The sequence below is a fragment of the Oncorhynchus gorbuscha genome, linkage group LG21 (genome assembly GCF_021184085.1).
Source record: "Oncorhynchus gorbuscha isolate QuinsamMale2020 ecotype Even-year linkage group LG21, OgorEven_v1.0, whole genome shotgun sequence".
NCBI classification, from domain to species: domain Eukaryota; kingdom Metazoa; phylum Chordata; class Actinopteri; order Salmoniformes; family Salmonidae; genus Oncorhynchus; species Oncorhynchus gorbuscha.
In genome coordinates this window covers 2,450,343-2,463,481 of record NC_060193.1, presented here as the reverse complement: position 1 = coordinate 2,463,481, position 13,139 = coordinate 2,450,343, and the positions used below count along the sequence as shown (strand labels likewise).

At 48.7% G+C, this 13,139-nt stretch overlaps 1 protein-coding gene across 1 annotated transcript in view; it reads left to right on the top strand.

The window, feature by feature from the left end:
- The window catches only part of LOC124008445 (serine/threonine-protein kinase DCLK2-like), a 73,519-nt gene that overhangs the window by 4,976 nt on the left and 55,404 nt on the right, over nucleotides 1-13,139 (top strand). The window contains exons 2-4 of the mRNA XM_046319727.1: nucleotides 3,749-4,119; nucleotides 12,642-12,771; nucleotides 12,921-13,043. Coding sequence (XP_046175683.1) covers nucleotides 3,749-4,119; nucleotides 12,642-12,771; nucleotides 12,921-13,043 — 624 coding nt within the window. The remainder of the gene's footprint in view (nucleotides 1-3,748; nucleotides 4,120-12,641; nucleotides 12,772-12,920; nucleotides 13,044-13,139) is intronic.

The window sequence follows — 13,139 nt, the reverse complement described above, 5'->3', positions numbered from 1 at the left end:
CATCTCAATATACTATAGAACCCTCCTCCTCCTCCTCTTCATCTCAATAGACTATAGAACCCTCCTCCTCCTCTTCATCTCAATAGACTATAGAACCCTCCTCCATCTCAATAGACTATAGAACCCTCCTCCTCCTCCTCCTTCATCTCAATATACTATAGAACCCTCCTCCTCCTCCTCCTCCTTCATCTCAATAGACTATAGAACCCTCCTCCTCCTCCTCTTCATCTCAATAGACTATAGAACCCTCCTCCATCTCAATAGACTATAGAACCCTCCTCCTCCTCCTCTTCATCTCAATAGACTATAGAACCCTCCTCTCCATCTCAATAGACTATAGAACCCTCCTCCATCTCAATAGACTATAGAACCCTCCTCCTCCTCTTCATCTCAATAGACTATAGAACCCTCCTCCTCCTCTCCTTCATCTCAATATACTATAGAACCATCCTCCTCCTCCTCTCCTTCATCTCAATAGACTATAGAACCCTCCTCCTCCTCCTTCATCTCAATATACTATAGAACCCTCCTCCTCCTCCTTCATCTCAATAGACTATAGAACCCTCCTCCTCCTCCTTCATCTCAATAGACTATAGAACCCTCCTCCTCCTCCTCTTCATCTCAATAGACTATAGAACCCTCCTCCTCCTTCATCTCAATATACTATAGAACCATCTTCCTCCTCTCCTTCATCTCAATAGACTATAGAACCCTCCTCCTTCATCTCAATAGACTATAGAACCCTCCTCCTCCTCCTCTTCATCTCAATAGACTATAGAACCCTCCTCCTCCTTCATCTCAATATACTATAGAACCATCCTCCTCCTCCTCTCCTTCATCTCAATAGACTATAGAACCCTCCTCCTCCTCCTCCTCTCCTTCATCTCAATAGACTATAGAACCCTCCTCCTCCATCTCAATAGACTATAGAACCCTCCTCCTCCTTCATCTCAATATACTATAGAACCCTCCTCCTCCTTCATCTCAATAGACTATAGAACCCTCCTCCTCCTCTTCATCTCAATAGACTATAGAACCCTCCTCCATCTCAATAGACTATAGAACCCTCCTCCTCCTCCTCCTTCATCTCAATATACTATAGAACCCTCCTCCTCCTCCTCCTCCTTCATCTCAATAGACTATAGAACCCTCCTCCTCCTCCTCTTCATCTCAATAGACTATAGAACCCTCCTCCATCTCAATAGACTATAGAACCCTCCTCCTCTTCATCTCAATAGACTATAGAACCCTCCTCCTCCATCTCAATAGACTATAGAACCCTCCTCCATCTCAATAGACTATAGAACCCTCCTCCTCCTCCATCTCAATAGACTATAGAACCCTCCTCCTCCTCCATCTCAATATACTATAGAACCATCCTCCTCCTCCTCTCCTTCATCTCAATAGACTATAGAACCCTCCTCCTCCTCCTCCATCTCAATATACTATAGAACCCTCCTCCTCCTCCTTCATCTCAATAGACTATAGAACCCTCCTCCTCCTCCTCTTCATCTCAATAGACTATAGAACCCTCCTCCTCCTCCTCTTCATCTCAATAGACTATAGAACCCTCCTCCTCCTTCATCTCAATATACTATAGAACCATCTTCCTCCTCTCCTTCATCTCAATAGACTATAGAACCCTCCTCCTTCATCTCAATAGACTATAGAACCCTCCTCCTCCTCCTCTTCATCTCAATAGACTATAGAACCCTCCTCCTCCTTCATCTCAATATACTATAGAACCATCTTCCTCTCTCCTTCATCTCAATAGAACCCTCCTCCTTCATCTCTATAGAACCCTCCCCTCCTCCTCTTCATCTCAATAGACTATAGAACCCTCCTCCTCCTCCTTCATCTCAATATACTATAGAACCATCCTCCTCCTCCTCCTTCATCTCAATAGACTATAGAACCCTCCTCCTCCTCCTCCTCTCCTTCATCTCAATAGACTATAGAACCCTCCTCCTCCTCCTCTCCTTCATCTCAATAGTCTTATTTCGCTTCTCCCCCAAAAGTTCACCTGGTGATGAAGAGTGTAACTCAACCTGGTCAGTAACTTGCTCAGTAGAAACACCCAAAAGTTAATTTACTGGAATTAAAGGGGTGGGGTCATTTTTTTTGTCCACAAAGCAATTATTCTAAAACGACCCAAAATAAGAAGAGAACATTATGCCTAATTAAACTAAGCGCAGGTTCCCGTGGAGGATTATGCAAAAATGGCCCAACGTGTTTGACTAGCACTGTCATTACCTTATGCAAATAGGACTGTAACACACACACTCCACACTGGCAGAATTGCATTCACTATCTATCCTCCAGGTATTTGAATAGCTACTAATGTCACCAAGTACCAAGGTCAAACAGTGTTATCAAAGAATACCGGAGAATACAGTAGAGGAGAGCAGGGAGAGGAGACGTGAGGTGAGGAGAGGGGGGTCGAGGGGAGGTAGAGGAGAGGAGGGGGGTAGAGGAGGGGAGAGGTGGGGTAGAGGAGGGGAGAGGTGGGTAGAGGAGGAGAGAGGGAGGTAGAGCAGAGGAGGGGGTAGAGGAGGGGAGAGGAAAGGAGGGGGGTAGAGGGGAGAGAGGAAAGGGGAGGAGGAGGGGAGAGAATAAGAAGGAGAGAAGAGGAGCTGGGGAGAGGGGGGTAGAGGAGGGGAGAGGAGAAGGGAGGATGAGAGGTGTGCAGAAATTCCTTTTAAGGTAGCAACAGCGAGCACTCCAAGGAGATGCAGTCCTAAAACAGAGGTTGGTATGATAGATGTGATGAAGCCTGACACCAAGGCTGCATCAGAAATAGCACCCTCCCCAGTCTGTAGTGTACTATGGGCCCCCAGTCTGTAGTGCACTGTGGGCCCCCAGTCTGTAGTGCACTGTGGGCCCCCAGTCTGTAGTGCACTGTGGGCCCCCAGTCTGTAGTGTACTATGGGTCCCCAGTCTGTAGTGTACTATGGGCCCCCAGTCTGTAGTGTACTATGGGCCCCCAGTCTGTAGTGTACTATGGGCCCCCAGTCTGTAGTGCACTATGGGCCCCCAGTCTGTAGTGCACTATGGGCCCCCAGTCTGTAGTGTACTATGGGCCCCCAGTCTGTAGTGCACTATGTAGGGAATAGGGTGCTATTTTAGGATGCCCCCACTACAGCCTCTACTGCTCTGTTCACTCTGCTCCTGAGGAGGGAGATCGCTCTGACACACACACACACACACACACACACACACACACACACACACACACACACACACACACACACACACACACACACACACACACACACACACACACACACACACACACACACACACACACACGGTGTGACCTCTGAGTTTAATACTGCCTCGCCATATCACATGAAAGACATCTAGTCATGTCCTGAAGAGAGTATTGAACTGGGACGAGTGTCTCTCCTCCAGGTGACTGTTACGTGTGTGTGTGTGTGTGTGTGTGTGTGTGTGTGTGTGTGTGTGTGTGTGTGTGTGTGTGTGTGTGTGTGTGTGTGTGTGTGTGTGTGTGTGTGTGTGTGTGTGATGTATTCATAATGTCTCTCCTCCAGGTGACTGTTACGTGTGTGTGTGTGTGTGTGTGTGTGTGTGTGTGTGTGTGTGTGTGTGTGTGTGTGTGTGTGTGTGTGTGTGTGTGTGTGTGTGTGTGTGTGTGTGTGTGTGTGTGTGTGTGTGTGTGTGTGTGTGTGTGTGTGTGTGTGTGTGTGTGTGTGTGTGTGTGATGTATTCATAATGTCTCTCCTCCCAGGTGACTGTTACGTGTGTGCGTCCAACGAGCCCTATCGTAAACTGGACTACACCAAGATCAACAACCCAAACTGGAAGCCCGGTGTTACCGCTGGCACCTCTAGCGGTTCCCCTACTGCCCCTGGGACGCGGTCTGGGTCTGTCCCGGGTCCGTGCCCGGGCGGTCAACAGCTGGTCAGAGAGAGTAATGACTTTATAAAACCTAAGCTGGTCACGGTGATTCGTAGTGGAGTGAAGCCCAGGAAAGCAGTCAGGATTTTATTGAACAAGAAGACGGCGCATTCCTTCGACCAGGTTCTGGAGGATATCACTGAAGCCATCAAACTGGACTCTGGTGCCGTCAAGAGGCTTTATACACTGGATGGGAAACAGGTAGGATGAGAAACAGGTAGGACTGGAAACAGGTGGGACTGGAAACAGGTAGGACAGGAAACAGGTAGGAAGGGAAACAGGTAGGATGACAAACAGGTAGGATGAGAAACAGGTAGGATGAGAAACAGGTAGGACTGGAAACAGGTAGGACTGGAAACAGGTGGGACTGGAAACAGGTGGGACAGGAAACAGGTAGGACAGGAAACAGGTAGGATGGGAAACAGGTGGGACTGGAAACAGGTAGGATGGGAAACAGGTAGGATGGGAAACAGGTAGGATGGAAACAGGTAGGATGAGAAACAGGTAGGATGAGAAACAGGTAGGATGAGAAACAGGTGGGATGGGAAACAGGTGGGATGGGAAACAGGTGGGATGGGAAACAGGTGGGACGGGAAACAGGTGGGATGGGAAACAGGTGGGATGGGAAACAGGTGGGACGGGAAACAGGTGGGACGGGAAACAGGTAGGACGGGAAACAGGAAACAGGTAGGATGAGAAACAGGTAGGACGGGAAACAGGAAACAGGTAGGATGGGAAACAGGTAGGATGGGAAACAGGTGGGATGGGAAACAGGTAGGAGGGGAAACAGGTAGGATGGGAAACAGGTGGGACGGGAAACAGGTGGGACGGGAAACAGGTGGGATGGGAAACAGGTGGGATGGGAAACAGGTAGGAGGGGAAACAGGTAGGATGGGAAACAGGAAACAGGTAGGATGGGAAACAGGTAGGATGGGAAACAGGTAGGATGGGAAACAGGTAGGACGGGAAACAGGAAACAGGTAGGATGGGAAACAGGTAGGATGGGAAACAGGTAGGATAGGAAACAGGTAGGATGGGAAACAGGTAGGACGGGAAACAGGAAACAGGTAGGATGGGAAACAGGTAGGATGGGAAACAGGTAGGACAGGAAACAGGTAGGATGGGAAACAGGAAACAGGTAGGATGGGAAACAGGTATCCCGGGAAACAGGTAGGATGGGAAACAGGTAGGATGGGAAACAGGTAGGACGGGAAACAGGAAACAGGTAGGATGGGAAACATGTAGGACGGGAAACAGGAAACAGGTAGGATGGGAAACAGGAAACAGGTAGGACGGGAAACGGGTAGGACGGGAAACAGGTAGGACGGGAAACAGGAAACAGGTAGGATGGGAAACAGGTAGGATGGGGAAACAGGTAGGACAGGAAACAGGTAGGACAGGAAACAGGAAACAGGTAGGATGAGAAACAGGTAGGATGGGAAACAGGTAGGATGGGAAACAGGTAGGACGGGAAACAGGAAACAGGTAGGATGGGAAACAGGTAGGACGGGAAACAGGTAGGACGGGAAATAGGTAGATTGGGAAACAGATGGGACGGGAAACAGGTAGGAGGGGAAACAGGTGGGACAGGAAACAGGTAGAATGGGAAACAGGTAGGATGGGAAACAGGTAGGACGGGAAACAGGAAACAGCTGGGTTTGGGAAACAGGTAGGATGGGAAACAGGTGGGACGGGAAACAAGAAACAAGTAGGACGAGAAACAGGTAGGATGGGAAACAAGAAACAGGTAGGACGGGAAACAGGTAGGATGGGAAACAGGTGGGACGGGAAACAAGAAACAGGTAGGATGGGAAACAGGTAGGACGGGAAACAGGTGGGACGGGAAACAGGAAACAGGTAGGACGGGAAACAGGTAGGACGGGAAACAGGTAGGACAGGAAACAGGTAGGACGGGAAACAGGAAACAGGTAGGACGGGAAACAGGTAAGATAAGCATCAGAGAGAGAGACAGAGAGATGTATTTATCTGTGTCAATAAGCATTAGAGAGAGAGATGTATTTATCTGTGTCAATAAGCATTAGAGAGAGACAGAGAGATGTATTTATCTGTGTCAATAAGCATTAGAGAGAGACAGAGAGATGTATTTATCTGTATCAATAAGCATTAGAGAGAGAGACAGAGAGATGTATTTATCTGTGTCAATAAGCATTAGAGAGAGACAGAGATGTATTTATCTGTGTCAATAAGCATTAGAGAGAGACAGAGAGATGTATTTATCTGTGTCAATAAGCATTAGAGAGAGAGACAGAGAGATGTATTTATCTGTGTCAATAAGCATTAGACAGAGAGATGTATTTATCTGTGTCAATAAGCATTAGAGAGATGTATTTATCTGTGTCAATAAGCATTACAGAGACAGAGAGATGTATTTATCTGTGTCAATAAGCATTAGAGAGACAGAGATGTATTTATCTGTGTCAATTAGCATTAGAGAGAGACAGAGAGATGTATTTATCTGTGTCAATAAGCATTAGAGAGAGAGACAGAGAGATGTATTTATCTGTGTCAATAAGCATTAGAGAGAGAGACAGAGAGATGTATTTATCTGTGTCAATAAGCATTAGAGAGACAGAGAGATGTATTTATCTGTGTCAATAAGCATCAGAGAGAGACAGAGAGATGTATTTATCTGTGTCAATAAGCATTAGAGAGAGACAGAGAGATGTATTTATCTGTGTCAATAAGCATTAGAGAGACAGAGAGATGTATTTATCTGTGTCAATAAGCATTAGAGAGAGACAGAGAGATGTATTTATCTGTGTCAATTAGCATTAGAGAGAAAGAGATGTATTTATCTGTGTCAATTAGCATTAGAGAGAGAAAGAGATGTATTAGAATCAGAACCTTCATCACCCCTTAACTTTACTTCTATTCAAGTTGTTAGAACCAAAATGATTTTCTAACGGTTCCGTTTTGATCGGAACCATTCTTTTTGTTGTTGTTCCGTACCACTGTTCCGACCAGCATAAATAAAGTTCTGAACCGGTTCAACCCAAAGAGTTCCTTGTTAGAACTCTGAACTTATTTTTTATTTATTTAAAAAAAAAAAAAAAAACATTTTGCTCAATATTAAATGACTTCACCAATGGATAGAGGAGCTTGCTATGGAACGGGTAAACTACACTGTATATACAAAAGTTTGTGGACACCCCTTCAAATGAGTAGATTCGTCTATTTCAGCCACACCCGTTGCTGACAGGTGTATAAAATCAAGCACACAGCCATGCAATCTCCATAGACAAACATTGTCAGTAGAATGTCCTTACTGAAGAGCTCAATGACTTTCAATGTGGCACCATCGTAGGAAGCCACCTTTCCAACAAGTCAGTTCGTCAAATTTCTGCCCTGCTAGAGCTGCTCAGGTCAACTAGTAAGTGATGTTATTGTGAAGTGGAAACGTCTTTGGAGCAACAACAGGTCAGGTGTGAAGTGGTAGGCCACACAAGCCGTAAAAATCGCATGACAATCGTCTGTCCTCGGTTGCAACACTCGCTGCCGAGTTCCAAACTGCCTCTGGAACCAGTGAAGGGAAATCTTACCGCTACAGCATAACAATGACATTCTAGAAGATTCTGTGCTTCCAACTTTGTGACAACAGTTTGGGAAACGTCCTTTCCTGTTTCGGTATGACAATGCCCCCGTGCACAAAGCGAGTTCCATACAGAAATGGTTTGTTGAGATCGGTGTGGAAGAACTTGACTGGCCTGCACAGAGCCCTGACCTCAACCCCATCGAACACCTTTGGGATGAATTGGAACGCCGACTGCGAGCCAGGCCTAATCGCCCCCAACATCAGTGCCCGACCTCACTAATGCTCTTGTAGCTGAATGGAAGCAAGTCCCTGCAGCAATGTTCCAACATCTAGTGGAAAGCCTTCCCAGAAGAGTGGAGGCTGTTATAGCAGCAATGTTCCAGCATCTAGTGGAAAGCCTTCGCAGAAGAGTGGAGGCTGTTATAACAGCAATGTTCCAACATCTAGTGGAAAGCCTTCCCAGAAGAGTGGAGGCTGTTATAGCAGCAATGTTCCAACATCTAGTGGAAAGCCTTCCCAGAAGAGTGGAGGCTGTTATAGCAGCAATGTTCCAACATCTAGTGGAAAGCCTTCCCAGAAGAGTGGAGGCTGTTATTGCATCAATGTTCCAACATCTAGTGGAAAGCCTTCCCAGAAGAGTGGAGGCTGTTATAGCAGCAACTCCATATTAATGTCCATGATTTTGGAATGAGATGTTGGACGAGCAGGTGTCCACATACATTGGACAGACAAGTGTAGTGTAGGGTGTGACATACAGGTGAGGAGAGACCTGGGCCTGAAACACATCTTGTTGTGAATCTGAATTAGACCAGCAGAATAATCCCTTTCTACGAAGGAACTTTGAATATCTTTGAACTTCAGGAGAGAGTTGTCTTATTAACTAACGTTGACCCTTGACCCTCACTCGGTTCCATTTCACATAATGGCGTCTAGAGTTTTCCATGTCTAGACCAGAGATAGCTAACAAGCTAGCTAGCGAACAAGTTTGTGTGTGCAGAACGCCACGCGAATTCAAATGAAACACGTCTCACCTTTTTGTCGTTAATAAATCCAATGTGAAACGTGGTAACCGTAGTAACTAGCATTGGAGAAGAAAAAAAGAGATCATCCGTTCTTCTCTAATAGAAAAGTTCTCTCCCTAGTTTCTGAATCACGTGTGTTACATCAGTAGCTACAGTAGACTTCTGAGGGAGAGGGGAGGTGCAGACAGACAGTGGAATCGGTTCCTGGGTGACATTGAGGAGTTTTGAGGAGTGACTCGAAACAAATGGCCGTAACACAAAATAACATTATTAACCGGTTCCCATGCTTTTAAAAATAACGGTTCTGTTCTGGAACAGAATGGATCACTTTTATTCTTGGTCCTGGTTCTGTTCGTCAAGTTTCCAGTTTTCTGTTCTGTTCCCTGAGCCGGTCCTACCCCGAATACTAACATTAGAATGGGCTGAGAGCTGATTTAATAGTAGTTCTTGCTGAAGAAGACGAATAAGTGTTCTGGGCCCCTCCCTCCTTTCAGTATGTTCTGTGCCCCTCCCTCCTTTCAGTATGTTCTGGGCCCCTCCCTCCTTTCAGTTTGTTCTGGGCCCCTCCCTCCTTTCAGTATGTTCTGGGCCCCTCCCTCCTTTCAGTATGTTCTGGGCTCCTCCCTCCTTTCAGTATGTTCTGGGCTCCTCCCTCCTTTCAGTTTGTTCTGGGCCCCTCCCTCCTTTCAGTTTGTTCTGGGGCCCCGCCCTCCTTTCAGTTTGTTCTGGGCCCCTCCCTCCTTTCAGTTTGTTCTGGGCCCCTCCCTCCTTTCAGTTTGTTCTGGGGCCCCGCCCTCCTTTCAGTTTGTTCTGGGCCCCTCCCTCCTTTCAGTTTGTTCTGGGGCCCCTCCCTCCTTTCAGTTTGTTCATCCACCTTAAAGCAGTCTCGCAGTCATACAGAAGAGAGAGGGAGGAGAGGAGAGGGAGGAGGGAGGGGGAAGAGAAGAGGAGAGATGGGGGGATGAGGGGAGAGAGGGAGAAAGGGGTGAGGAGAGACGGAGGGGGGTAGAGGAGAGAGGGAGGGGGAAAGAGGAGGGGAGAGAGGGAGTGGGGAAAGATGAGGGGGAGGCGGGAAAGAGGAGGGGAGAGAGGGAGTGGGGAAAGATGAGGGGGAGGGGGAAAGAGGAGGGGGAGAGGGAGTGGGGAAAGATGAGGGGGAGGGGGAAAGAGGAGGGGAGAGAGGGAGTGGGGAAAGATGAGGGGAGGGGGGAAAGAGGAGGGGAGAGAGGGAGTGGGGAAAGATGAGGGGGAGGGGGAAAGAGGAGGGGAGAGAGGGAGTGGGGAAAGATGAGGGGAGGGGGAAAGAGGGGGGAGAGAGGGAGTGGGGAATGAGAAGGGAAGTGGGGAAAGAGGAGGGGGAGGGAGTGGGGAAAGAGAGGGGAGGCGGGAAAGAGGAGGGGGAGAGGGGGGAAAGATGAGGGGGAGGCGGGAAAGAGGAGGGGAGAGAGGGAGTGGGGAAAGAGAAGGGGAAGGGGGGAAAGAGGAGGGGAGAGAGGGAGTGGGGAAAGATGAGGGGGAGGGGGAAAGAGGAGGGGAGAGAGGGAGTGGGGAAAGAGAAGGGGAAGGGGGGAAAGAGGAGGGGAGAGAGGGAGTGGGGAAAGATGAGGGGAGGGGGAAAGAGGAGGGGAGATGAGGGGGAGGGGGAAAGAGGAGGGGGAGAGGGAGTGGGGAAAGAGAAGGGGAAGGGGGAAAGAGGAGGGGAGAGAGGGAGTGGGGAAAGATGAGGGGGAGGCGGGAAAGAGGAGGGGAGAGAGGGAGTGGGGAAAGATGAGGGGAGAGAGGGAGTGGGGAATGAGAAGGGGGGAGATTAATTTGTATGCTGCAGGGCTCCTGCTGCAGAAAAGGAGGGAAAATCCTGAAAGACTCCTCAGGGGGACGAGAGGAGAGGCAGCAGGGCCGGCCCTAGGCATAAGCCACAGCCGCTAGGGGCCCCCGAGTCGGGCTCACAACTTACTGTTGCTAGGTAGAATAGTAGAATACACACAGCGGAGTCAGTTTGTGCATCAGCAGTTTTTTCTCTTGTTATGTCAGTCACTGACAGTCACCCGATTGGCCCATGTTTTTAGATTGGTTACTTGGTCTAATTATATTAATTAGTCTAGCCAGCTATCTAAACTGGTAGGAATCATGGTCTAATTACTGACCCTCAGGTTCCCTGGGCACTTGCCCAGGGAACCTGACCTTCAGCAAGACAATTTGCTGTAAAACTGCAAATCTTTCTCTCCGCCCCATAGCAAAATGAGAGAGAGAGAGTGACAGAGAGAGAGAGAGTGACAGAGAGAGAGAGAGAGTGAGAGAGAGAGAGAGAGACAGAGACAGAGACAGAGAGAGAGAGTGAGAGAGAGAGAGAGACAGAGAGAGAGAGAGAGAGAGAGAGAGAGAGAGAGAGAGAGAGAGTGACAGAGAGAGAGAGTGACAGACAGAGAGACAGAGAGACAGAGAAAGGTTTATAAGCGATGAGTCATTGTCTGTGTCTATTCCATACTGTAGTGTCCTACTGGTCAAACCAACTGGAACACAGCTGAGAGAAATCACCCAGTCACACAAAAGATACTGTCCTGTGTGTGTGAGAGGTCTGGTGAGTGTGCAGGCTGGCGAGCCAACAGAACAGAAATCTTGCCAGTCTCTCCTTAGCAACTGAAAGTAATTAGCTTGTCTGCAGAACCTCTCTCTCACTCTCACTCTCTGTCACTCTCTCTCTGTCACTCTCTCTCTGTCACTCTCTCTCTGTCACTCTCTCTCTCTCTGTCACTCTCTCTGTCTCTCTCTCTCGCTCTGTCATTCTCTCTGTCACTCTCTCTCTCTCTGTCACTCTCTCTCTCTCACTCTCTGTCACTCTCTCTCTCTCACTCTCTGTCATTCTCTCTCACTCTCTCTCTCTGTCACTCTCTCTCTGTCACTCTCTCTCTGTCTCTCTCTCTGTCACTCTCTCTCTCTGTCACTCTCTCTCTCTTTCTCTCGTCTACAGTTTGTAGCAAATTGCTGTCATTTTGATCTACAATTTGTATTTAATCCACTAGACATTTCTCTGTTTGAGGTCTGATGTACTGTGTGTGTGAGAGAGAGAGAGAGTCTGACTAAGCATGTCCTAGAATTCTGATCAAGTTTGCCGCCAGCAGTGCCGAGTACACACACACACACACACACACACACACACACACACACACACACACACACACACACACACACACACACACACACACACACACACACACACACACACACACACACACAGTTTCTCAGCATCAATGGAATAGTACTCAAGCTGAGAGTGAGAGAGGGGGGGGTGAGAGAGAGGGGGGGGATGGGGGGAGAGAGAGTGGGTGAGAGAGAGGGGGTGGGGGTGGGAGAGATGACCTCTAACCTCTAACCCCCACAGGTGACCAGCCTTCTTCTCTCTAACCTCTAACCCCTCCCACAGGTGACCAGCCTGCAGGACTTCTTCTCTCTGACCTCTAACCTCTAACCCCTCCCACAGGTGACCAGCCTGCAGGACTTCTTCTCTCTGACCTCTAACCTCTAACCCCTCCCACAGGTGACCAGCCTGCAGGACTTCTTCTCTCTGACCTCTAACCTCTAACCCCTCCCACAGGTGACCAGCCTGCAGGACTTCTTCTCTCTGACCTCTAACCTCTAACCCCTCCCACAGGTGACCAGCCTGCAGGACTTCTTCTCTCTGACCTCTAACCTCTAATCCCCCCCACAGGTGACCAGCCTGCAGGACTTCTTCTCTCTGACCTCTAACCTCTAATCCCCCCCACAGGTGACCAGCCTGCAGGACTTCTTCTCTCTGACCTCTAACCTCTAACCCCTCCCACAGGTGACCAGCCTGCAGGACTTCTTCTCTCTGACCTCTAACCTCTAATCCCCCCCACAGGTGACCAGCCTGCAGGACTTCTTCTCTCTGACCTCTAACCTCTAACCCCTCCCACAGGTGACCAGCCTGCAGGACTTCTTCTCTCTGACCTCTAACCCCTCCCACAGGTGACCAGCCTGCAGGACTTCTTCTCTCTGACCTCTAACCCCTCCCACAGGTGACCAGCCTGCAGGACTTCTTCTCTCTGACCTCTAACCTCTAACCCCTCCCACAGGTGACCAGCCTGCAGGACTTCTTCTCTCTGACCTCTGACCTCTAACCCCTCCCACAGGTGACCAGCCTGCAGGACTTCTTCGGTGATGATGACGTGTTCATGGCATGTGGTCTGGAGAAGTTCCGTTACACTCAGGACGACTACGCCATCACACACAGCGGGAAGGCTGCTTCCGCGTTCCTCAACGGTACGGTAAAACTAACCGGTAAAACTAACCGTTTAGTTAAGTGTGTTGATTCCGGTGAGGAACCATGTAAATATTCGGAAGTGTTCATTTAAATAAACTGTTAGACAAGAGACGTCGTTGTTAATCATTTGGACGTGTTTCTCTCCAAGACTCGAGGGTGAAAATGTCTCGTTCCTCCACTCCTCTGAAGCCGTCGTCTCCCAAACCTTCCAGCGTGACCACGCCCAAAACCCCGCCCAGAACTCCACCCAGAACCAAATCACCTGGCCCAGGTAATGAGAGAACTGATTTTTAGTTTAATCCAATCAAAATCAAATGTCTGGTCTCTACAATATTTCATAGGCTGCCTGAAGTGAAAGTCTTTCCTG